The sequence below is a fragment of the Podarcis melisellensis genome, assembly GCF_964234715.1.
Source record: "Podarcis melisellensis genome assembly, chromosome: 7".
Classification (NCBI taxonomy): domain Eukaryota; kingdom Metazoa; phylum Chordata; class Lepidosauria; order Squamata; family Lacertidae; genus Podarcis; species Podarcis melisellensis.
This window is the reverse complement of record NC_138539.1, coordinates 26,934,440-26,960,907: the sequence shown is the minus strand read 5'-3', so window position 1 is coordinate 26,960,907 and position 26,468 is coordinate 26,934,440. Positions and strand designations below refer to the sequence as shown.

The 26,468-nt window shown below is 42.3% G+C and overlaps 1 protein-coding gene across 4 annotated transcripts; it reads left to right on the top strand.

Annotated features, from left to right (window-relative positions):
- Positions 1-26,468, top strand: LOC309374642 (Y+L amino acid transporter 2-like). 4 transcript variants are annotated; one of them, XM_081919783.1, is made up of 10 exons: positions 1-141; positions 5,621-6,145; positions 9,222-9,347; positions 9,749-9,893; positions 10,043-10,166; positions 12,990-13,093; positions 21,647-21,743; positions 22,795-22,944; positions 24,371-24,554; positions 24,993-26,468. In XM_081919783.1, exons 2-10 carry the CDS (start codon positions 5,641-5,643, stop codon positions 25,082-25,084), a joined length of 1,527 nt encoding a protein of 508 aa, XP_081775909.1. In that variant the 5' UTR covers positions 1-141; positions 5,621-5,640; the 3' UTR covers positions 25,085-26,468. The 4 variants fall into 4 exon arrangements, with proteins under 4 accessions (XP_081775909.1, XP_081775906.1, XP_081775908.1 ...); XM_081919780.1 differs by lacking the exon at positions 1-141 and adding an exon at positions 2,758-2,973; XM_081919782.1 differs by lacking the exon at positions 1-141 and adding an exon at positions 3,389-3,518.

Here is a 26,468-nt window from a genome sequence, read left to right as displayed (position 1 = left end):
AAGACACTGGCCAGGGCTGTTTTTCTGTTCGGTTTCTTCGACTGCATTGCACTTTGCTTCATTCTGGTCCTTGGCTTCCATCACATCAGTTCCAAAGAGGAGCCTTTATCGTTTTGGAGGACAACAGGTCAGGAAACCTTGGTAAGTCTCTCTTTCTTTTGTGTGCATGTGGGTGTGTAAAAAAATCATAGAGCATTAGAAAGAAAATTGTAGGATTTCTCTGGTGGAGCATCTGTTTTGCAGGCAGAAGGTCTCAGAGCTGGTCCTTGGAGTGTCCCCTGTCTGAAACCCTGGAGAGTCACTGTCATTCAATGTAGACAATACCGAGCAAGATAGACCATTGATCTGCAGCTTTCTGTGCTCCTGTGCTCGGACACCAGTGTTGAAATGTAACATGCGCATGGAAGTGTTCCAACAAAAGGCAGAGAAAAGTAAGCTTTCAGTACTGCAAAGGTTGCATGGGATTTTTGTCCTGGAGCAACAGACCATGAGGAAAAGTTGTGGCATTTGAAACTTCTTAGTTTAGAGAAAAGCAGAGTAAGAGGTGACATGATAGATACTTATAAAATGATGCACTGCGTGGAGAAAGCAGATAGAGAATGTTTTCCCCTCCCTCTTCATAACACAAGAGTTTGTGGGCATCCAGCAAAGCTGAATATTGACAGATTCAGGAAAGATAAAATTAAGTACTAATTCACAAAGTGCATAACTAAACTGTAGAGCCCACTCGCACAAGAGGCAGCGATGGCCACCAACTTGGGTGGCTTTAAAAGAGGACTGGACAAATTCATGGAGAAGGCTTTGCAATGGCTATGTTCTACCTCCACTGTTGGGGGCAGTGATGCTTCTGAATACCAGTTGCTGGAAGCCACAACAGGAGAGAGTACATTTGTGCTTGAATCCTGCTTGCTGGTTTCCCAGTGGCCTCTGGTTGGCCACTGTGAGAACAAGATGCTGGAGCAGATGAGCCATTGGCGTGATTGACAGGCTCTTCTTGCATTCTTATATCATCTATGTGGATCAACCGGGGATAGAGATCTTCTCCCAATGCCCCAACTTTTTCCTCCCATCTGCTTGTCTTCAGAAGAGGACACGGTGAAAATTGGAAAGCGGGTGCAGTGACCATTCCACCACTGTTCCACACCAGCGGATCAAATTGACCCAAGAGAAGAGGGAGGATCCACCAGCTTAATTTAGTCACATTGAGCGGGCTTCCCCATTTGTCACTTCTGGCTAAATTTCTTTTGTGCCCCTCTCTTGTGGAACCCCATGTTTTCAACCTGTAAAGGAGATTAGTCTGAGTGAAACTGACTTTCCCAAGGTTACTGAGCAAGCTTCATACTTGAGCAGGGATTTGAACCTAGATTCCCTACTGGGAACAACATTTTCAGCAATGCAGCTGCCAGCAACCTAGCAACCAATTTAACCCATCCTAGGGCCAAGTCTTGTGTTACTTTTTTTGGACTTGGGGATAAAAAGTACCCAAATATGTATGAATTCCCATGCAATTCCACTGGAATTGGAACGTTTTACACCCATTACAACCTTACTCTACGATCTCTGACTTAGAAAGAAAATATCCAAGTACCTGTGCACATTTCAATGGCTGGATTTCCCTGCAATAAGAACTGAAGTGGAGGGGACAGAGATTTTGCCCACTGCCATTTCTATTTTTATTGCAAGGAAACTTGGACACTTGAACCTGTGCACCATATTCACAATTGATGGGGCTGCTCAACTTCTAGCTGACTATAAACAATTAAGTGGGAAGCAGACTTTAGTGTAATCTCCCTGGAGTCCACAGGAGTGCTCCAAGTCTGCTCTGGAATGGGCTGACTTCTGCCAGCCTCCACCACCCTGGTACAGCTGGACTTAAATATATAAAATGTACAGAGTAAAAGAAGCAGATACCCTTTTGCTGAGTAAGTTGTTATGAGCATGTCGGGACATTCTCACACATGTTGTTCAGGCTTGGTGTGAGATCCTTTTCTTTATTCATCATCTCTCAAGTGACTCGTTTTGACCCATTCCTTTTAGACCTCTCCTTTATTTTTCTTGAATATTGTCCCTGATTTAAGTCATGTAGTTCTTTTCTCCTGAATTTGCCTGCAGCTGTGTCTGTGGTCAACCACCCCACCCAAAGACATCACAATATATCTCAGGTTCTTTTGTTTTCCCTAGGCTGTGTGCTATCCTTAGGAAGTTTCAGGATGTTCCTTTGTGATGGAATAGACACCTATAGATCAATAAAGCAGCTGGAAAGTATACTTGAATGTGAAAGTGGCTCTGAAAGTGGATCATGATTCTTTCACGGAACTGAATCCCATTGATTTAAATGGGGTTTTCCATGTGATATATTTTGAATTAGTGTCACAATTCCATTGTAACCTGGTTTACTGTGCCACAAAATTAGCCAATTCCTGGCCTCTCTACCTAGTTCTGCTGATTTGAGTCTGAAGTAAGGACACACAAACGCTTTTCTGCCTCCTGCCCACACATAGTCTTACTTCCACTTGCTCTGGAAATGGATGTTTACAGCAGCACCCTCTGCAAAATACAATGAGCCACAGTATCATCAAAGGTGGTCATGAAAAAAGATTCTAAGAATGTAGAGGAGGGGAAACATAATCGACTTGGCAGTTTCCTTTGTCTTCAGCAGACATCAGTGAATTTCCTAGAATTTCTGGGGGGAAAGGACTTGGCTGTAGCCCTGGCAGTTGTTGTTCATTAGCGAACTTGAGCTGCTTGGGGAAAAGCAGTTTCCTTGATACGCTGCTGCTGCTGCTGCTGATTTTGGTTACCCTGCTGTGGGGATACAAATAGCAGCACACAGAGAAGGGGGCATTCATATTCATATCACTTACCCTTCCTGCTAGGCAGCTGCTTGCTTACTTTCAGCCTTAACTCACTCTTAAGTTCCTGAAGTTACAGCCATCTTCTTGTTAAACAGGGCAGGACATCAGTGATCCATGGGTAAGCATTAACCGTCCTCTGATATTTATTTACCAGCTGTAGATCAGAACAATAGCCCCCTTTTGATACGGGAGATGGGGCGTTTGAAGGGTAGAGCATGTGTCGATTTAGAGTTTACTTCTAAAAATTGTAGACAAGCTGGAAAACCAGGTCTTTTAATTTTCCAGTCGTGGAGGGGGGTGTTCAGCTTTTTACACTGGATAATAAACATAAGTCCAGACTGCAATGTGCTTTCTGGATGGGCGGCTTATGATATGTCTTGGGGGGGGGGTTATCTCTTTATGACACCAAGCCTTGTTTTGCACACTTGGCTTCTTCCCAGCTTGGCCTGTGTCCATACAAGAAACATTTCACTTCCCAGCTTGCATTTGGACATGCTCAATAGCTGTGTTTTGAAGTTTGATACAAGCAAGCACAACTGGCTTTCCAGCACGAGGGCTGACGCCATGCCTGGCTCACAACAGCTGTTTTTAACAAACATTTACCAAGCAATTACTGTATTGCATCAATGATTAAGGGCATTGAAAACAAACCAGAAACCCAAGGTAAGTTAATCTAGAGTACTTTCTTTTGCTTTGGATGCATGAATGAGGTGGAAAGAATCCCTAGTTGATGATTCAACTTCCCTTGATCTTAAAGTAAGGGATGTGCTATAAGTGGAGAAAGCAGCAGTTACCTCGGATGAACTAAAGCTCGGCACTGCCAATTTGCGGAAAGCACACAGCGTGTCTGACAGACATCTGTGGCAGCAGAAAACTGCTCCCTGTTCAATCCATGACAGTTCAGTTGAAATAACAAGTCTGATTCACATGAACAACCTCGGGGGCAACCATCTGGAAACAACCTGGGGTCATCTCTGATTGTGTGAACAAGCCCTATGTAATATTGTGCTACTGGGTTTCTTTCAAAATTGTATTTTGATGCAAGATAGAACAGTGATCAGTAACCAGATTGGTCAGTGAGCCATTCCTCTACAACACCCCTAAGTTTACAAGGCTATAAACAAACTCAGGGAGCGGGGATAGTATTTTTCCTTGCTCCATGTGGCTGTGTTAAATTATGACGTAGTTGATGGCAGCTGCACAATTTTCCAGTTACATTCACACCAACTGGAGTAATGGAGGATTGTGCAGGAGAAAGGGGAGGGTGAGATAGTAAGTGAACAAATCTAGCTGATATGGTTCTGCAATGGCTGAAATGTTATCCAGGCAGAGCCCACTGTTGCAGGCAACACCAAGAGGAGGTTTTCAATTAGGGGTGAGCAACATAGCTGTCAACGTTTCCCTTCTTTAAGGGAAATTCCCTTATTCCGAATAGGATTCCTCGCAAGAAAAGGGAAAAGTTGACAGCTATGGTGAGCAACGTCGAGCACAGGAACTGTATGCGGCCCTCTAGGCCTCCATACCTGGCCCTCAGAACTCTCCCCAGACCACACCCTTCACTGGTCTTGCTTCCTGCCTTGAGTGGCTTTGCCTTACAGGAAATTTATCCTTGAGCTCCGATAATGCCTCTTGTTCACATGGAGCAAGGATGGAGTGTTATGTGTGTAGAAAATAGTTTATGGTAAGGTAAAGGGACCCCTGAACATTAGGTCCAGTAGTGACCAACTCTGGGGTTGCGGCGCTCATCTCGCTTTATTGGCTGAGCGAGCCGAGGTCATGTAGCCAGCATGACTAAGCTGCTTCTGGTGAACCAGAGCAGCACATGGAAATGTCGTTTACCTTCCCGCTGGAGCGGTACCTATTTATCTACTTGCACTTTGATGTGCTTTCGAACTGCTAGGTTGGCAGGAGCAGGGACCGAGCAACGGGAGCTCACCCTGTCGTGGGGATTTGAACCGCCAACCTTCTGATCGGCAAGTCCTAGGCTCTGTGGTTTAAGCCACAGCGCCACCCACATCCCTTATGTTTATGGTACGATGGTAAATTTTTCATTAGTTGATTTGCCCACATTTGCCTGTGGCCCTATCCACCACAGGCAGGTGGCCCTCAGAAGGCTGTTCAGGTGGGAATGTGGCCTTCAGGCTGCAAACAGTTTTCTCACCCCTGGATTCGATGAAGTCAACAGTAGTAGCTGGTGGCCATTGGGAGTGGTGGGGCGGAAGGCAGGGAGTTCAAATAGCACAAGGAACCATGGCCAATGAGAGGCAGAGCCAAGTAGTTCTGGCTTTGCTCCCATCCCCATTCCAGCTCTGTTTGAGAAGGAAAATCGTGAGACGAAGGAGGAAGCTGACAGGCAGTACGACTTCTGAGCTGGTGCTGAGTAAGAAGGCAAGGCATTTGAGGTCTGCTTGAGGGCAGACTGAGGTAGGTGGCGCACTGCCCCATTGGCCCAAGCACTCTTTAGATCAGGGTTGTCAGCCTTTTTCGACCAACAGCATTTCTGTATGCTGATTTCACTAATATTATATATGTTTTCCTGCAAACTTTCCCCAAATATATGCATTTTTTATGTGCACGATATGAGTAGAGAACTGCGTCGCAAAATTTGGATAGAACAGTTGTATTTCGGTTCACGTTAAATTGCGACTCAAATCAAATTTCCCCTTACACCACTATGCAGTTAAAACGGCTACAATACGATTCCTGGTTCTCTCTGTCCTGCCAGCTTTGCAGACAAAACATTCTCTTCTTCTCCTCGCTTCAAGGTAATGATTAACTGAAGACCATGACAGGCTCCTGGACGACGTGTTGCAATAAAAAGAGCATACCCAAGAATGGATTGCATGAATTGGATTCAGTGGCAGAGAACAAGAAGGAAAAAATGCAGATGAAACAAGAGATCACCTTGCTTAATGGCATTTCTTTGATAGTAGGGAACATGATCGGCTCGGGGATTTTTGTGGCTCCCAAGGGTGTTTTGATGTACAGTGGCTCATATGGACTCTCGCTCCTACTCTGGGCCCTTGGCGGAATCTTTTCCTTGTTTGGAGCACTGTGTTATGCTGAACTGGGGACATCCATTATTAAATCAGGAGCAAGCTATGCCTACATTCTAGAAGCTTTCGGAGGTTTTATAGCCTTTATCAGACTATGGTCTTCCTTGCTCATTATTGAGCCAACAACTCAGGCCGTCATTGCCATCACTTTTGCCAATTATATTGTTCAGCCGATATTTCCCTTCTGTGAGCCACCCTATGGAGCAGTTAGGTTGATTGCAGCTGCCTGCATCTGTAAGTAAAATTCTAGTCCGTCAATGCAACAATTTATTTTGATTATGCAAGTTCAGGCCAGGAACTGATAGCTTCATGTGTCTTCTGAGGGAAGGTTGCGTACAAAACGCCTAGGCTCTTGCCACTGAATCAGAGGAAAAAGTCTGGATTCCAACAGACTTGATAGGAAAGTGGGATGTGTGTGTGTGTGTGTGAAATATTAAGGCAGTTTAGTAGCCATCTGTTAATTACAGGGCTATGAAGAAACAAAGATTTTTGCCCAAGACCCTGGAGAGTCATACATTGTAGGCAGCATGGATCAGAAAGCTCCTAGTTTTCCAGGGTTTTTCTTGTGCTTCTCAGATATTAGAGATAAACAACAGTACAGTGGTGCCTTGGGTTACATACACTGCAGGTTACATACGCTTCAGGTTACACACTCCGCTAACCCAGAAATAGTGCTTCAGGTTAAGAACTTTGCTTCAGGTTGAGAACAGAAATCGCACAACGGTGGTGCGGCGGCAGCGGGAGGCCCCATTAGCTAAAGTGGTGCTTCAGGTTAAGAACAGTTTCAGGTTAAGAACAGACCTCCAGAACGAATTAAGTACTTAACCTGAGGTACCACTGTATTCACCACCTTTTTCTGAGGAATGAACATCTATTGTTAATAACAGAATGCTGGGATAGAGAAGTCAGGAATGGGGAGCCTATGGCCCTCAAGATGTTAGTGGACCACAACTACTCCCATCATCCTTGACCCCACTGACCAGGCTAGCTGGGGCTGAGGACATCTGGAGCAAAACCATCTGTTTCCCCATCACTGAGACAGACAGCAGTGTGATCCAGCAAGACATCATTTTGAGGTGATGGTGGGAGGATGATATTCTCATACTGCGTGTGTAGTCTAACTGCTTACTCTGGGAACTACAGCTTTGGGAGGAGAATAAAGATCTCCTTAAAAAAAAAAAGCTCAGCACCCTAAAAAAACTACAGCTCCCAGAATTCATTGGAAGAAGCCATGCTGCTTAAAATGGTATCACAGTTCTTTAAATATATGATGTGAATGTGGCCCTAAGACATGGTAAGGCACTCAGGTTGAACAGTTCCCAAAGCATTAGTCCAAAAATGCTATTTGGGAAGGATATATTTTTTGTCACCAGATATGACAGTTTTGGAATCTGTTTTCTTTGTTCTTTTATTCTTTTACCAATTATGAAAAACTTAAACTTTTCTTCTCAAAAGCTTTTTAAGAGACCCCTCATAATCTGAGACCGGAATTTCCCAGACATATCCGGAATACTGCTGTCTCTAGCAGGGTCCAGGCAGAAATCTCTAAAAAGCTCAACAACTTTTCTGCCTGGATTTTCACTGTTTGAAACAGGGCAACCCTAGCTGCATATCCCCAGAAGCCAATACAGTATATTTTTCATAGCAAACTGCAACTTCGTCTCTGAATGCTAGAGGGCACTAAAATAATGTTCTCACCGTGCTCTTATCTTGTTAGTGAAATAGTTGGAGTTGTAAAAATAACACCCTCCCCCTCCTGAAAACAGTTTCGGGTTATTTGTTTTGCACTCATATTGACAGCACTGTTTGATGTTTTAAGATTTTACTTGGATTGCCAACCAAAAACTGACCATGCATCAATCTTAGCTTTCTGAAGAGTATACCTACAAAATATGTGGGGTTTTCAGATGCCTGTTTGTCGTACCCTTGATTTATTTTTTTAGGCATACATTTTTAAAAATTTGTGAATAAACCCTTTGTTCATCTTCATAACAGTCTTTTAAGGTAGGTCATTTATTGTATTTTTCGCTCTACAAGACACACCTAGTTTTTAGAGGAGGAAAACAAGAAAAACAATATTCTGAATCTCAGAAGCCAGAACAGCAAGAGGGATAGCTGTGCAGTGAAAGCAGTAATCCCTCTTGCTGTTCTGGCTTCTGGGATAGCTGCGCAGCCTGCATTCACTCCATAAGACGCACACACATTCCCCCTTACTTTTGAGGAGAGAAAAAGTGAGTCTTATAGAGCAAAAAATACGGTATGTCTATTTTAAAGATTGGGAACTGAGGCTGAGTGACTTGTCCAAAACCAAGTCAGTGTCACAAGTAGGACTTAAACCCAGCCAGCACAATCCTATGCATGTTTATTCCCAAAGAACTTCCACTGTGCTCACTGTGTGGCACAAGTTCTCCAAAACCAGCTCTATCAACTGGGGCTGTAATGGGTGTCTGTGCATTGACATCTTGGTACAGGAGGGGAGCCAAGATGATCAAGGGTCTGGAAATGAAGCCCTATGAGGAACAGTTGAAGGAGCTGGGTATGTTTAGCCTGGAAAAGAGGAGGCTAAGAGGAGATATGATGACCATCTTCAAATATCTAAAGGGCTGTCACATGGAAGAGGGAGCAAGCTTGTTTTCTCCTTCTCCAGAGGGTAGGACCCAAACCAACGGATTCAAGTTACAAGAAAGGAGATTCCGACTAAACATCAGGAAAAACTTTCTGACAGTAAGAGCTGTTCAGCAGTGGAACAGACTCCCAGAAGAGGTGGTGGACTTTCCTTCCTTGGAAGTTTTTAAGCAGAAGTTGGATAGCCATATGTCATGTATTATCTAGTTGAGATTCCTGCATTAGTGGGGATTACACTAGATGACCCTCAGGGTCCCTTCCAACGCTACAATTCTATGATTCTATTATTTTTCTTTTCTTTCATTTTTTCTTTTCTCCCTATTCTTGTTGAGTCTGTTGAGGCATGCCTAGAAAATGCAACACTATAAAACAGATAATATGCAGATCCATTGTTTCCTTACTGAAAAACTAACTTCATTCCAATGTCTCTCCAATCCTGCCTTCCATCTGGGAGGCTACATTGCTTAATCGGTGGCTCTCCAAGTATTAACTCCTATCTGGCCTAGCCAGCATAGCCCATGGTCAGATCCTGATTCAAATGACTGTTTGTTTTGCCCCCCCCCTTTAAGTCCTTATCATAGCCAGTTGATCTCTGCTGCCGTTATGTTAACTGAAAAACATCCAAGTCATCAGTATTCTAATGAAGTACAGCTAATTTGTATCCTGTATCCTGTTCTCTTATTAGGCTCCCTGACCTTTATTAACTGTGTCAATGTGAAGTGGGGAACCAGAGTGCAAGACCTTTTCACATATGCCAAAGTCATGGCCCTTATTGTGGTAATAGCTGTGGGTCTTTATAAAATCACCCAAGGTAAGAACTTACTTTCCGTGTGTAAGTATGATAGCAAAACTGAACAGCATATAGACTCTGGTCTAGCTCATACTTTAATTATGGGCTATTATTATTATTATTATTATTATTATTATTATTATTACTGTTATGTTCTTCACACATGAACCAAGTATCCCAAGTATCAAGTGAGAAGTTGCTACATGAAGCAGGAATATGCACACCCTATAGTCAATGCTGGCAGGTTTGTGGATGCCATGACACACGGTAAAGGCGATATGAAGCTACTTTCGTTCAGCATTTTCATGTAGGGAACATTCTGGTTCTGCCCCTGTTTCCTATATGCTACATATTGGTTGTGTGTAGGCATGTAGATGTAAATAATAATAATAAATAACCACAGGCTTCTGATGTTTCCACAGGAGAAACTGATAACCTCAAGGAGCCATTTGAAGGCTCCACAGCAGACGCAGGATTCATTGCACTTGCCCTTTACTCAGCTCTTTTCTCCTACTCTGGATGGGATACACTGAATTTCGTCACGGAAGAAATGAAAAACCCGGAAAGGTATACATGCCTGTCTTGGGTCATAGCATTCTTGCATTAGGTGTTTTATGCATATTTCAAGCAGGTCATTGTTATTGTTTTTCTAATGTGCCTCCCCTTTGGTTTACCCTTCAGTTGGTTGCAAATAACTGTTTCGTTTCCTTTTGCAGGAACTTGCCCCTCTCCATTGCAATCTCAATGCCCATCGTGACTATCATTTACCTGCTGACAAATGTGGCCTACTATGTTGTGCTGGACATGCCTGCCCTGTTAGCGAGTGATGCTGTGGCCGTGGTACGTCACAAATCATGAGTTTGTAGAATCAAAGAGTGGGAAGGGATCTCAAAGGACATCTTGTTCAGCCCCTGCCAATACGAGAGATTCACTGCTATAACATCCTTGATAGGTGGCCATCCAGCCTCTGCTTTAAAACCTCTAATGAAAGAAAGTCCACCATGGGCTCAAGGCTCAAAGAAGTTGTAGTTTACATCATCTGCAGGGCCCAGGTTGTGGAAGGCTGGTTCTTGCCTTCCACTGTGTCATGTAATTCTACTCAGTATTGATCCGGAGCAGATTCCAACGTATAGTTAGCAGAGTTAAAACTTAAACACATTGCAGGAATTGCCCAAAAATAGACCAAAGGCAATTAATGTTCCATCCAGCAGAGCTTTACTGCTACTGAAAGCAAATGAGCATAATGGTCACAAATCCATGCAGGATTGGCACTGTCCATAAGAAATCCAGTTGCAGCAGACTAAACTTAAACTTTAAAAAGGTAAAGGACCCCTGACAGTTACGTCCAGTTGTGAACGACTCTGGGGTTGCAGCGCTCATCTCACTTTACTGGCTGAGGGAGCTGACGTTTGTCCGCAGACAGTTTTTCCGGGTCATGTGGCCAGCATGACTAAGCCACTTCTGGTGAAACCAGAGCAGTGCACGGAAATGCTGTTTACCTTCCTGCTGGAGCGGTACATATTTATCTACTTGCACTTTGACATGCTTTTGAACTGTTAGGTTGGCAGGAGCTGGGACCGAGCAATGGGAGCTCACCCCATCACAGGGATTCAAACCGCCGAACTTCTGATCAGTAAGCCCAAGGCTCAGTGGTTTACACCACTGCGCCACCTGTGTTTCCCAACTTAAACTTACAATAACTTATAAGTCTAAACCTTAACACTAAGCATACTATATACAGAACACCACACCAGAAGGAAAAGAGAAAATGAATTCAAGACTCCTCCTTGCCTATTATTATAGTCAGCATGACTATGACAGAAATAGATAACAGAACCAATTTAAGCCAGCTGTACTCAGCTTCTCTGAAGGAATAACCCAAACATCCGTAAACCTTCTGCCTGTTTCTTTCACACACAGAAGCTTCCAGAACCCTCTTGAATTAATTAGAATGGGAAAGATCTCTACTCATCAGATCAATACTTTCTGTACTAAGAAATGCAAACTGACACACTGCCCACCAGTACCTGACAAAAATGTCAAATTCTGCCCAAACTTACTTACTTTCTTTCTTTCTTTCTTTCTTTCTTTCTTTCTTTCTTTCTTTCTTTCTTTCTCTCTCTATATATCTGTCTATCTATCTATATCTATCTATCATCTATCATCTATCTATCATTCTCTCTCATTTGCACTCAAACTTCAGCAGCCAGGAAAAAAAGTCTTATTAGCATAACTGACTCCATTAGTGCAAACTGGCAATTTTAGTTGAAAATTATAATCACAAATTACCGTATTTTTCGCTCTATAAGACACACCAGACCACAAGACGCACCTAGTTTTTGGAGGAGGAAAACAAGAAAAAAAATATTGTGAATCTCAGAAGCCAGAACAGCAAGAGGGATCGCTGCGCAGTGAAAGTAGCAATCCCTTTTGCTGTTCTGGCTTCTGGGATAGCTGTGCAGCCTCCATTCGCTCCATAAGACGCGCACACATTTCCCTTTACTTTTTAGGAGGGGAAAAGTGAGTCTTATAGAGCAAAAAATACGGTACATATCTTGAAAGCATGCATTGGCATATGCATTAAAGTGTCCTAGGCTTTAGGAAAGCATCTCTTAACCAAATTAGATTACTGTACATTTTATGCCCACTTCTTAAAACTACTATAGGATTTAAGGGGGGGGGGGCAACTCAACAATATTTATGTGTTCAGCTGTTGTCTGAAACCCATAACTGTTGATCCATCAGATCCATCAGATCCTAATATCCTGGATTGTCTGACCAGCTCATATCCAGTTCTTGAAATAGTGGGAGACTTCAAAACGTTCAGGCAATTATACATGGAAAGTATGGTACATGAAGATTTGGTTGCAAGCAAGCCTAATATGCAAGGCTGTTGCAGAATAATAAATCTGGGCCCATACATCTGTACTTGTTGACTGAATGTACGTGTAGCTGATTTTCCCTGTTGTCTGCTTCCAGAGGGGTGAAGAAGGAACCCTTCATTGCATCTTATAAGTACCGTATTTTTTGCTCTATAAGACTCACTTTTTCCCTCCTAAAAAGTAAGGGGAAATGTGTGTGCGTCTTATGGAGCGAATGCAGGCTGCGCAGCTATCCCAGAAGCCAGAACAGCAAGAGGAATTGCTGCTTTCACTGCGCAGCGATCCCTCTTGCTGTTCTGGCTTCTGAGATTCAGAATATTTTTTTTCTTGTTTTCCTCCTCCCAAAACTAGGTGCGTCTTGTGGTCTGGTGCGTCTTATAGAGCGAAAAATACGGTATATTGCAGAGCATACTGCAGAATGCACAGTTTATGTAATAATCTCCTCTGCTCCCTTGTACACAATTTAGGAGTTCACAAAATCCCACAGTGGCGATTAAATCCCACCACTGGGTTGTGATCAATCTTTTAAATGCATATTAGTTTCACTTTCTCATGTTGTTTAACCATCCACTCACTGGCAATTTAGCTGTGTGTGACAGATAGCTGAAATATTATTAGTGTGGCTTTTAAAAAGCTGTTCCAAGATTATGGTGGTGCATTGTTGTCAAAAATGAGCTCGTCCGACTGTGCTTCAGCTGTAAATTTCTGCGACAGTTGGCTGGCATTGTGAAACTAGCTGAGTGAGCCTATTTTCTTTTCTTTATTTCTTTTTCTTTTACAGACTTTTGGTAATGAGACTCTTAGCCATGCTAAGTGGATCATCCCTATTGCAGTGGCGATGTCTTGTTATGGAGGATTAAACTCATCAATTATTGCAGCTTCCAGGTATGTGGAATTCAGAAACTAGCACTGTGCAGATGGAGCCAGTAGCATTATGTCAGAAATGATTTTACTGAATAGAGTATCATACTGCTACAACTTAGTGAAGCTTCTGTCACTTTTTCTCTTATAAACTAAATGGATTTGCTCCCGCCCCAAGAAAAATCCAGCAGTAAAATGGCTGTAAAATACAGTTGAATGTCAGTTAACAGAGTCAGCTCTTACATCTGAGATTCTGCTGTGCAGAGCTAGTCAGTTTTAGGCATTTAATAACAAGGATTAATTGGGTTTAATTCAATTGCACAATAAGAAATTATAAGAGGATACATAGCATTGTGTATTCTGTTTTTCTTTTTGAATTTCCTATGTGAATTTTTTTTAAAAAGCTGTTCAGAACTCCAGATCCTCATTCCACTGAAAGCTGAAGAGCTTAGACTACTGTTCATTGCATTTTTTTAAAAAATACAAATTAATGGTAATTCTGCATACACTGGTAACTCAGCAGCATGGAAATGACATGAGACTGAAAATGACCTCGAAGGCACACTGCCACCTGGTGGTCTACTTTAGGAATGCAGAAACCTTTTACAGTGGTACCTCGGGTTACATACGCTTCAGGTTACATACGCTTCAGGTTACAGACTCCGCTAACCCAGAAATAGTGCTTCAGGTTAAGAACTTTGCTTCAGGATAAGAACAGAAATCGTGCTCCGGCGGTGTGGCAGCAGCAGGAGGCCCTATTAGCTAAAGTGGTGCTTCAGGTTAAGAACAGTTTCAGGTTATGAACGGACCTCTGGAATGAATTAAGTACTTAACTCGAGGTACCACTGTATTGCCATGCCTAATTCCACTTAGGCCAAACATACAGCACCAAGCAAATATTCTCTCATAAGCCGTATAAACTCTTGCCTTTTCATCACTCTCTGTGACAAATAATTCAGGAGTTCTGCAAAGAGTTCTGCTGGCGTAACAAGCTGTGGGATGTGAGTCCCTCTTGTCACCTGGCAGCAGGTATGGAGAACCTTTGGCCCTTTTCTGAACTACAATTCCCATCATCCCTGGCCATTGACCATGCTTGCTGCAGCTCACAGGAGTTGAAGTCCAGCATCATCTGGAGGCCCAAGAGTTCCTCACAGCTGCCTTGTAATACTGATACCAGGGCTGGTGCAAGGCATTTTGCCGCCTGAAGCAAAGGAAAAGATGGCCAGTTCTGCCTGGAGACGGGCAACTGAATTTCCCTTCAACACTGCCAACAGGGCAACACCCTCTGCCACATCTGAGGGCAGCAGCTTAGCGGGGAGGCGGGGGGAGTAGGACAGGCCCTGCATGGCACACACACAACTCTTCCATCCAACACCTTGCCACCGTTCCGGTCTAGCGAGACTCTGAGCCAGGCGGGGATCTCTTCGTTGCGGAGGATCCCGAACTCTCCGGGGGAAAATAGGGGTGTCGCAGGGCGCAGCGAACCCCTGAAAAGTATCTGCAGGACGATACGGATACAGAGGTTCCCGTGGAGCCGAAACGCTGATCCCCGGCCGTCAGGTAACTCCGTTCTGGAGCGAAGAGCACGGCGGGGGGGGAAGCGGGCTGAGGGAAGCCATAACTGCCTCTGGGGAGCGAAGCCCCGAGCCTGGAGGAGGAACGCTAGATTCTCAGATAAAAGGACAATTTCGAATTAAAGAAGGAGGCTGTACAAGTTTGATTAAGCTAAAATTCGAGTTGGAAAAGAAGAATTTAAGAGAGCTTAACTTCCACCCGAGATCGCATTAGACGCAGAGCGCTAAGCAAAGCGGGAAAAAAACGTACGAGTCGCTAGCGGACAGAACTCTCTCTCCCTGAAAACTTTCTAAAGTGCTGGATATTAAGTAGCAGGGGAGGAAGGCAAGGGGAGAGCCAAAAGAAACAATATAATCTCTGGACGGACTTTGTCCCTGTTTCCCCAGCCTGTGACAAGGTAGAAGGAAAGAAAGGATAGTGCGATCTTTTGAAAGTACTGCGTGAGAGAAGATAAGAGAAATAAGAGACGCCATTATTTTCCCCACGGTCAGCACGTACCAGGAGAAGGAGGAGGGGATAAGAGGGGGAGTGCATGACAGGGGGTTTTCTACCCAGCAGAGACGTGGACAAAACAAAATATACTAAAGGTTCCTCCCTATCTCCCTCTTAGAGAGAAAATCCTTATTAGAACACAGCGGAGATTTGAGATTTGGGGTGCTCTCCTCTTCTTTTGCCCTTTCAAGACACTCACTCCCCCCTGGCTAGCAGGATTAACAGCGCCCTTGCGGTAGAGGAGGAAGCTGCAACACAATATACTATTGTAATATATCACTACTTTATTTATTCTTCCTACCCACCCGACTCATCGGAACTGGGTTGGAAGCGAAAAACAGAGCGCTGTCTAAGGGGCTTCCGGAGCCTCTGGAAAGTGATTTCAATCGCGGCCAAAAGGAGTTAGCCCAATTGAGGGCAAGAAGATAAAACAGGATTGGAAGACAGTGAAAGGGGGATTAGCCCAATTGGGGGCAAGAAGACTCAGAAAGAAAGAAAAGGGAACTGGGGTATCAAATTCTGGAAGTGAAGTTTGAATCCTCATATTTAACGGATTAGCCTAATTGGTGGCAAGAAGTAAGAAGACTAATATCGGACCAAATTCGCAAAGACTGCAAACTTAAGGAGACAGTGGGAACTGGAATATAGACTTCCTCATTCTTTTTCTAAATTGAGTTTTCTGTTGGGGGAGGGGGGAGTTGGTTCTCTGGGAAGCGGGAAGAAGGGAAAAACGGTATACTGGGTTTAATTTAAACGGTTCAGCGGAATCAGACCAAAATCTCACAATGTCATACACGCAGAAAAAGGTAGGGGAGGGGGGGGACCCCAACTGAAAGAAAGGGGTCCAAACAAGAATCTGATTTCAGAGCAGAAATATTAAAAATGTTCAGTGAAATTAGACAGAGTGAAAAGAACTTAGAATCAAAAATTGAACAGGTAGACGCAAAAATTGGAAAAATGGATAAGAAAATAGATGAGACAGTAAGAGAACTCAAAGGGCAAATTAAGGAAGTATCTAAAAGAACCCAAGCATTAGAAGAGGGGATGAAAAAGATAAAAACGGAAATAAGAGAATTAAAGCGAGAAGAAGATAAAACTAAGATGGGACTCCAGGAGACCAACAAAACCCAAGAAGAAATGTGGGATGCCATCTCTATGAGTGAGCTTCGACAACGGGAAGCAAATCTGAGGATGAGAGGGATACCAGAAACGCAGAATGAGAATATCAGACAAAAGTTAATAGTAGAGCTGGCGCGGTGGCTGGAACTCCAGGAAGGTGAAGTAGCAAATATGATATCGAACGTCTTCAGAATGAGGGTTAAAACAAACAAAGCGAAGAAATATCCAGGAGACTGCCTCATAATTTTCAAAGATAGGGACATGAGAAATTTGGTCCTTCAAAAAAATAGAGAAAAAAGGCTAATTATAGACGGTAGCTACACAATCATTTTCAAGGACATTCCAATTAGATTATTGAAACGGAGAGACCCCTATAAAGCAATAGTCCAAACTCTCAAAAAGAATAATATAGAATTTAAATGGGAGTTCCCCGAGGGGATCTCCTTTTTTTACAAGAGCAAAAGGCACAGACTGACCAATCCGCAAGAGATAAGTAAATTTCAAAGGAAATACAAAGAGCTGACGGCAGAAGAGGAGGAAGAGGATAAGGGCGCATCAGGAGGAGAAGAGACAAAGAGGAAAAACAGCCAGAGAGACGAGGAACAGGAGGAAGAAGAGGCGAGAGAGGAAGAGGAGGAAGAAGAGGAGGAAGGCATCTAAATACATTTAAGTAAAATAATATGGCTTTAAAAATCTGGAACTGGAATGTGAATGGCTTGAATGAAAAGAAAAAACGCAACAAGGTGGAACAATTTTTAAAGAAGAAAAACTTAGACATAATTTGTCTACAAGAGACCCACATCGCAAGGGGTCACAGAAGGATCCTGATTAATAAGAGATTAGGCAATGAATTTATATCCTCAGATAAAAAGAAGAAGAGAGGAGTGGTAATGTACGTCAAAAGCAAAATAGAAGCCCAACAAATATTCAAAGACGATGAAGGAAGAATGATGGCAATTCAGATCAATTGGCAAGGTGAAAAAATAATAGTGGTCGGGATCTATGCGCCAAATGATAATAAATCCGAATTTTACAAAAAATTGGAGGACAAACTATTAGAATTTGCAGACCAAAAGATAGTTTTGATGGGAGATATGAACGGGGTGGTCTCCTTAGAAATGGATAGACTAAGGAATAACAGCTCAAAAGAAGGGAAGTTACCTAAGTCTTTTTTTGAAATGATAAAGAGCTGTAATCTAATAGACATCTGGAGGCTGAGATACCCACTAAGAAAAGAATTCACATTCTACTCCGACCCAAATGAATCTATGTCCAGAATTGACCAAATTTGGATATCAAATGAGCTGGCACCGAGAATATCCCAGGTAGAAATTCAACCAAGAGTAATCTCAGATCACAGTCCTTTGGAAATAGAAATCAAGAGTTTGGAAGAAAGATCGTTTAGATGGAAAATGAGCGACTACTTATTGGATGATCAAAAGGTAATTGAAGAGGCGAAGAAGAAATTGAAAGAATATTTTGAAGATAATTGGGACAAAGGAACGAAGAAGAGTGTGGTCTGGGACGCAGGCAAGGCGGTGATGAGGGGGTACTTTATCCAACAGAACTCGATTAAAAGAAAGAATAGAGAAAAGGAAAAGAAGGAACTATTAAGACAAATTATGGAAAACGAACAGAAACTGATAAAAAAGCCAAATAATGCCAGAATCAAACAAAGTATTAAAGTGTTGCAAAAGGAGTTCGAAATGATGATAAACAAAGAAGTTGAATGGAATATTAAAAGATTAAGACAAAAGAATTTTGAATTTGCAAATAAAGCAGGGAAGTGGCTGGCATGGCAGACTAAGGAAAGAAAAGAGCGAAATACAATAAACAAAATAGAGGTGGGTGGAGAGGAGATAACCAACCCTAAGGGGATTAGGAAAGGATTTTTGGATTTCTACAAACAACTGTATAGAAGGAAAGAAAAGAACAACACAAGGAAAATAGAAAGATATTTAAAAGAGAAAGAAGTACAGAAGATTCCAACAGAGGCACAAGAGAGACTGAACACCCCAATAAGATTGGAAGAGATAAAAGAGGCAATCAAAAAACTGAAAAATGGAAAAGCCCCGGGACCAGATGGCTTTACAGCAAGGTACTATAAAGAACTAGAGACAACTCTGATACAACCAATGAAAGAAGTGATGAATATGATTTTGAAGGAGAAAGAGATTCCGGAGACGTGGAGAGAAGCACTCATAACATTTATTCCAAAAGACGATGCAGATCTGACGCAAGTCAGAAATTATAGGCCAATCTCCCTATTGAATACGGATTATAAAATCTTCGCAGGGATACTGGCAGAAAGGCTGAAAAAGGTTTTACAAGGAATTATACATGAAGATCAGGCAGGCTTCCTTCCCGGCAGACAGATGAGAGACAATGTGAGAAATATTGTAAATATTATAGAATATCTGTCTGCTAGGAATGAGAAGCAGGCAATGCTAATGTTTGTGGATGCTGAAAAAGCATTTGATAATGTATCATGGGACTTTCTGCTGAAAAACATCGAACAGAGGGATATGGGCAACGATTTTTTCAACGGAGTAAAGGCGATATACACGGAGCAAAGAGCCAGATTGATAGTAAATAGTGTGATTTCAGAAGAAATAAAAATCTCAAAAGGCACTAGACAAGGCTGTCCACTGTCCCCATTGATATTCATCATGGTTCTGGAGGTGTTACTAGACTCAATAAGGAAAAAAGAAAGAATAAAAGGGGTGGCGGTAGGAAAAGACCAACATAAAGTAAGAGCCTTCGCAGATGACTTGGTGCTGACGGCTGAAGATCCGCTGGAGTCAGCTACAGAAATATTGGATGAAATTGAGAAATTTGGAGAGGTAGCGGGGTTCATAATAAATAGGAAGAAAACAAAAATCATGGTTAAAAATATGGAGAAATCAGCGACGGAAGAATTGCAGCAACAAACAGGAATTGAAATCGTCAAAAAAGTGAAATACTTAGGAATTTGGCTGACCCCAAAAAATATCGACCTATACCAGAATAACTATACACCGACATGGAATAAAATTAAGAAGGACTTGATAATATGGAATAGACTAAAATTATCCATTTGGGGCAGAATTTCTCTAATTAAGATGTCAGTATTGCCCAAAATGTTATTCCTATTCCAAATGCTACCGATCTTAAAAGGAACGTTGATTTTTAAAGAATGGCAGAGGTTGATCGCAAGATATGTTTGGCAGGGGAAAAAACCAAGAATTAAACATAAATTATTGATAGATGCAAAGGAAAGGGGGGGTTTTGCCCTGCCCGACTTAAAGATATATTATGAGTCAGCATGCTTATGTTGGCTGAAAGAATGGATCAACCTGAAAAACACAAAGCTGTTAGATTTGGAAGGATTCGATAATAGAGCTGGATGGCACGCCCATTTATGGAAGGAGAAGAAAAAGGGTTATAAATCATTTGAAAACCATATCTTTCGGAGAGCCTTGCTGGAGGTATGGGATAGATATAAAAACATTCTGGAAGTCGGAGTCCCACATTGGCTGTCCCCATTAGAGGTGTTGGCAGTTAAAAAAGTTAATATGAGAGACAACTGGGCGACTTATGGAGAATTGGTGAGGAAGGAAGGGGGAAAATGGAGGATAAAACCATACGAGGAAATAAAAGGGCAGGTTTATGATTGGCTACACTACCTCCAAATAAACGAAATGTTTAAGAGGGATGAAAAAGAAAAAGGGTATAGAGAAAGAGAATCCAAATTTCAAATAGAAATAGTGAATAACAACCATAAGGTGATTTCAAAAATGTATAAAATCTTGTTAGAATGGTATACGATGGATGAGGGGGTGAAAGATACGATGATTCAATGGGCCAGAGATTTGGGACAAAACATAGAAATAGATGATTGGTACAAAATATGGAACGAAAACATAAAATTTACAGCCTGTGTCTCCCTAAAAGAGAACTCAATGAAGATGGTGTATAGATGGTACCTGACGCCAGTAAGATTAGCTAGAATGTATAAAATCAGTAATAAATGTTGGAGGTGTGGAGAGAAGGAGGGTACATTCATGCACATGTGGTGGGAGTGCAGCAAAATAAGGGAATTTTGGGGGACTATACACAGTGAACTGAAGAAAATATTAGGATATAATTTTGTTAAAAAACCGGAAATTTTTCTATTAGGAATAACAAGAAGGGATATAATAAGGAAAGACTGTAAATTTTTTCAATATGCTATTACGGCGGCAAGGATGCTGGTGGCCCAGAATTGGAAAGGAAAAGAGGTCCCGACTCTGGAAGACTGGAGGGCTAAACTTATGGATTACGCAGAATTGGACAAATTAACAGGCAAAATAAGATATCAAAAAGATCAGAAATTTTTGGAAAACTGGGGGAAATTTACGGATTATTTGGAAATCGTATGTGAGGAACAGACAACGTTAGTGTGTCTCAAAGAAGCTTTGTGAAAGAGTGAGGAACATTACGCAAAGAGAAACATAGAAAGAATTGTAACGTTTAATGGTAATGTTGAAGCTAAGAAATGTGTAGATAGGATAGAGGGTGCGAAAGATTGTCGGGAAAGTTGAGGGAGGTCTAAACAGAGAAGAGAGATGAGATGTAATGGGATACAAATAAGTTTTTCTTTTTTGTGTTGCTAAAATTCAATAAAAATATATGAAAAAAAAAAAAAAAACACCTTGCCACCAATTCCTGCCCTCTGCATTTTCCGCCTCCTACAGTCTAACAGCAGGGCCGGCCTGGACTGAGACACATGAACATGTACCCTTATTCCTTTACCCTGCCCATGTTACACTAGTGCAATGAGATCCTACGCTGATTTTGAGGGCGCATTTAGCCATTCCTTGCAGATAGCAGTGACTATGGGCTGATTCAGAAGTTGTGAGTCTGGTGAAGTTGTCATTTCCCTATGACCGAGCCCAGTAACAGGAATTACATGGAACAGATGACATGGATCTCTCACCTTAGCACAGCAATTGTGGAGTAACCACTTTCCAACAGAGGAAAGTATCTGGCACCAGAGGCGGTTTTAGGGTGGCACAGCCGGTGCGGTGGCACTGGGTCCCCATGCTGCAGGGGACACCACAACAATGCTATAGACCGGAGCATGAGAGGTAGGGGGACAGATTTTAGCATCGCATGGGGCACTGCTGAAATTTGAGAGCCCAAAGTCTGCCACTGCTTCATCACACAGCTTTTGGCAAATGCTGAAGATGCGTCTCTTTATCGAGATGTATATTTTTAGAACCCACCTCACTTCTGTAAATTTTATTTTGAACTGTTCCTAATATTGTGTAATACTGTTTTTTTAATATTTCTTTAGAGAGCCATGTCACGCGTCACCTTAGAATATAATAGGACTGTGCACTGATAAGACTTTTTTAAACCTTGCGGCAGGCTTTTCTACGTTGGAGCCAGAGAAGGACAACTCCCAGATAGCCTGAGCTTGATTCATATAAAATGTTTCACACCTGTTCCTGCCCTCGTTTTTAATGTAAGTGATTACAAGGTGTAAGAAAGAAAAACTCATTTTCATTTACAGTGGTACCTCAGTTTTCGGACATCTCCGTTGCTGAACATTTCAGTTTTTCAACACGCCTCAGAAGTCAAATGGCTTTCTTTGCATGTTTCTCAATTTTCTCAATGAAATTTGCAGACCCCCCTTTGCACCTCAGTTTTTGAACATTCTGGAAGTCGAATGGTCTTCTGGAGTGGATTATGTTTGAAAACCAAGGTACCACTGTATATTTGTTTTGTTCTGAAATCTACATTCAGTGCATTCTCAATCCTACTGGTACTGCATGAACTCAGCCAAGCAAACTCACTCTGTTCTTACCAGGCCAGTTCCTTGTTGTCATCCTCACAACTAAGAAAACACTCATGGTAATAGCTAAGTACAGTGACTTTTGGATATTCCCATCCCTATTATACAATTCCAAAGGGGACCACATCATCAGTTGTATATGCAGATCCTGATCACTCTGCATGCAGTCTTGATTGCTGGGTGCAAGCATCTGGCCAAGGGATCTGTTTATGCAGTGATCAGATGTGCAGGAGGACTCTGATCTGCTTTCTTGTTGGATCAGGGGCACCTGTGACCATTTCCAGTGCTTGTTTTCTTTAAAAAATGTTTAGAGGTACTCTCATTTTGACTCAAGAAAATCACCATTTTCTAGTTCAAATTGGGGGAAATAAATACAGTAAATGGACAAAAGTACAAAGATTCACAAATTGTTTAGTGGTATGCGCCCCCCCCCCAGAAAAAAAGCACTGCCCACATCACAAAATATCATGCAACCATAGAAAAAGAAAACAAACTGTCAAAGGATTAAAAAAATAATAATCAAGGACAAACCCTTGGAAGGATTTAAGAAACTGCATGTGCTTTTGCAGAAGATTCCCAAAATCTCAAAAAGGATGCAAAATGTTTTTGTCAGGCTTTAAGCAAAGAACATTGTGTGTAGTGTGCTATCAAGTCTGTGTTTAGAATGTGGTGTTTAGGAAATTATATCTCTCTCTCTTTTCTTTTTGTTATCTCTTTGTAGGGTTTAATGACTTTGATTTATCTCCTTGTGGAAGATGTCTTTCTGCTGATTAATTACTATTGCTTCAGCTATTGGTTCTTTGTTGGGTTATCCATTGCAGGGTTAATATACTTAAGATATACCCAGCCAGACAGGCCAAGACCCATTAAAGTAAGTAAATAGCAGAGCAGAAGCTTCAAAATGTGCGCATAGGTGTGAGTGTGTTGCAGCTTTGCTATCAAGAACGTGTAGAATCACATTTTCTCCTGCTTAAAACCCCTTTAAACTGTGGTGCAAACTAACTTGGTCCTTGATACCCATCTTCTCCTGATAGCATTGAGGTGAGAGAAAAATTCCTGGTCAGACCATGACCTAGAAATATTCTGAGCATCAAGTACAGTTATTTATCTTTTGGAAGCTGCTCTGAAAATAGTGCTGCCAGCATCTCATGGAGGAAAAGGCTATTGATGGCTTCTAGGCATGATGGCTACAGTCTACTTCCACTATCAGAGGCAAAAGTGCTTCTGAATACCAGTGACTAGAAATGGTAGGAGGGGAGAATGCTCTTTCGCTCTTCTGCTTGCAGGATTCCCTCTGGCATCTGGTTGGCTATTGTGAAAACAGGATGCTGGGCAAGAAGGACCATTGGCCTGATCCAGCGGGCTCTTCTTATGTTCAGCAGTGACACAGTTGTGATCAGGCATGCTATGGAGATTCCGTTTTTAGTTATCATGGCTACTCTCCTGAGTTATCCTGCCTGAGTATTCATACCCCAGGACAGCCTCCCTCAACCTGGTTCTCTATGTACTGGGGGAAGCTGATGGAAGCCATAGTCCCAAACATCAGGCTGAGGAAGGTCGCTCTAGACAGCTGTATCCTTAACTTAACAGTATTTCATGTGTATACTAGAACTTAGTGTCAGGAGTTCAGCCTACCCTCGAGTAGGACTATGGCAGAGGCACATGCACGACTGGCATGTTCCCTCCCTCCTGGTCAATCGTTCGGGAGCTTCATAAGCTTTCTTCAGCCCAATCATCACACAGCAACCGATGTCAACTGACACCAGCACACTTAGGGATCCGCAGTTTGCACATTTCATGTGACAGAACTCAGCATTTTGGCTAATCTACTTTATTTACATATAAACACACACAGAGCACTGCAACATGGCTCCCTCTCTCTCTAGCATCAGACAGCAAAGAGCAAAAGGACAAAGGACAATAGCTCCACTTCATGGAACACAGTAACACAAACATCCTGTCTCCGTCACTTCCCACTCTGTGGAGTCAAAGCGTATACTGTCATGTGAAAGACAACAATCCTATGACTGCAATCATGGAGCAGGAATTCTAACACCTAGTATATTGCAATGTTAGCAGCTATAGAAATGCTTACATAAAATGGCGGGGTTGTTGCTGGCAATCATTGGCGGAGAGAGTGCTGTTTCAGTCATCCAGCTTGCAGGATTACAGGCATCTGGTTGGCCACTGTGAGAACAGGAGGCTGAACTAGGTGATGTTATTATATGATGTGGTGTCATGCTGCAACTGCCCCACAGCCTTTCCTATAACTTGCATTCCTCTTTTTGTACCTGCAGCTCAGCCTCTTCTTCCCCATTGTGTATTGCCTGTGCACCCTTTTCCTAGTCATAGTCCCACTCTTCAGCGACACAATCAATTCCATTATTGGAATTGGTATAGCACTCTCTGGAATTCCCGCTTACTTTTTGGGAGTCTATTTACCCGTAGAAAAGAGACCTTGGTACTTGCGAAGGCTTTCAGGTAAGAAATGTTTATTGTATTTAAAATGGCGGTTTTGTTATGTAATTTCTGTCTGGAATTACTTCAATGCATGCTGAACTGCTATTTAGGCAGCAATACATTATGGCTTTTAGTGGATTTTAAAGTATTTATGTCAACTGTTATCTAATAGTCATATCACTCATTATCCCAGGGGTAGAAGACCTGGTTTTCTCCTGATGCATTTGGGCTGCAGTTCCCATATGATCCAGCCAACATGGTCAATGGTCAAGAATGATGGGAGTTGTAGTTCAACAGTATCTGGAGTGCACTACATTGGCTATCCCTGCAATATTGCAACCCCCTTTGCAATGGCCTAATGACAGGAAGGACTGCCATGCTCGCTAGGTTTTTGATATTAGGCAGAAACACCCTACATCAGTGAAGTTCTTAATTTCATATAATTGTTTTATCTTGTAGCTACAGTCACTAAGTATTCCCAGATGCTGTTTTGTTGCTGTCTGACTGACCTGGATATTGAAACGGAGACATCAGAAGCCAAAGCCAAGTAGAACAAATTGGACTATTTTCTCCACCTGAAGACTCCGGCGTCACTGGGACATGTTCCCTTTGTCTTCCTGGGCTGTGCCAAGCCATGCACAACTGTATTGTACATCATTTTGATGTTCCTTAATCTGTGCTGCACTCTTAGTCTTTCCTTTGTCTGATTACCAGTTCATGAGGATGTCTCCATGCTGATTCAATAGCTGGTAATTATACACTATTTGAAAAATAGAAGGTACACTATATAGGAACAAGCAATAAGTGCTAGGATTTCTTTAAGGAGCTCATTATAGATGTCTTCAGGTTGCCAATTGAAAGTAGAGATCTGGGAAGGAAAACGTAAAATGATGTGAAGAGGAGGAACTAAAAATAAATGCATTTCCAACCTCAACCTTTTCCCTAAAAGGGCATAGGAAAAAGCATCCATGTATTAAATTTTTAGTTCTAAGGTGCTGCAGGGCTGTAAACCTATGCCCAGGAACCCAACTGAACTCAATGGGACTTCTGAACAGACCTGCACAGGATTTTGCTGTAAGACTTTTACACAGAGAATGTGCAAATGCATTTCATTCAGTGCTGGTTAAATCGAAGTAGTAACTTCAGTCTGAATCTGTGGGGAACTGCATTGCGGCAATGGACTATCAAAATCGGTGGAAGGCTATCAATGATACAGCAAGGAGTTGCCCTGTGCTCTTGAACTGATCTTTGTACACCTGATCTTCAGGTTCAGCACCAGTGCAGCACCTGCCATTGGCTGTGTTGCACCCAGTACATTGCCTTACTGCAGCAGTAGCCAATGTGGTGGCCCCCATCAAGTCCCATCAGCCCCACATCCCTTATGGTCCATGGTCAGGGCTCTCGTCAGGTAACGACTGGAGGCCACCACACTGGTGACTTCTGCCTTAACCCCTTGCAGGACACCATTGTGATACAAAGGAAGGCATGTTCAGTGACGATCCCGGCAGTGCCTTCAGCAGAATGCAAAGCATTGTTGGAGAAGCACAGGTGTTCTGTTATGGATACAATTCTGTACTCAGGATTTATAATCCTCCTTGACATTTTTTTTATTCTGAGTGTGGCTGAGCTGAGCTTGATGTCTTTATCCCACATGCCATGCTTAGGATTCTTCTTTTGCTAGATGTCTCTATACTACCACAGCTAAAGGAGCAAATTGTGCTGCCAGTGATAATTATCTGTGCCGAACAACTACTGCTTTTTCCTTCTGAATATGCAATTGACTGAATAGAATGAACACAAAGCATAAACTGATCAACTTTTCCCCCTTCCAGCCAAAGCATTTTATATTACAAGCAACGCATGTGGTATTTGCAGCAGAGGGTGACTGCCTGTTCAATATGCTTCTGTTTTGAATAAACTTGGGTTAAAAAATGA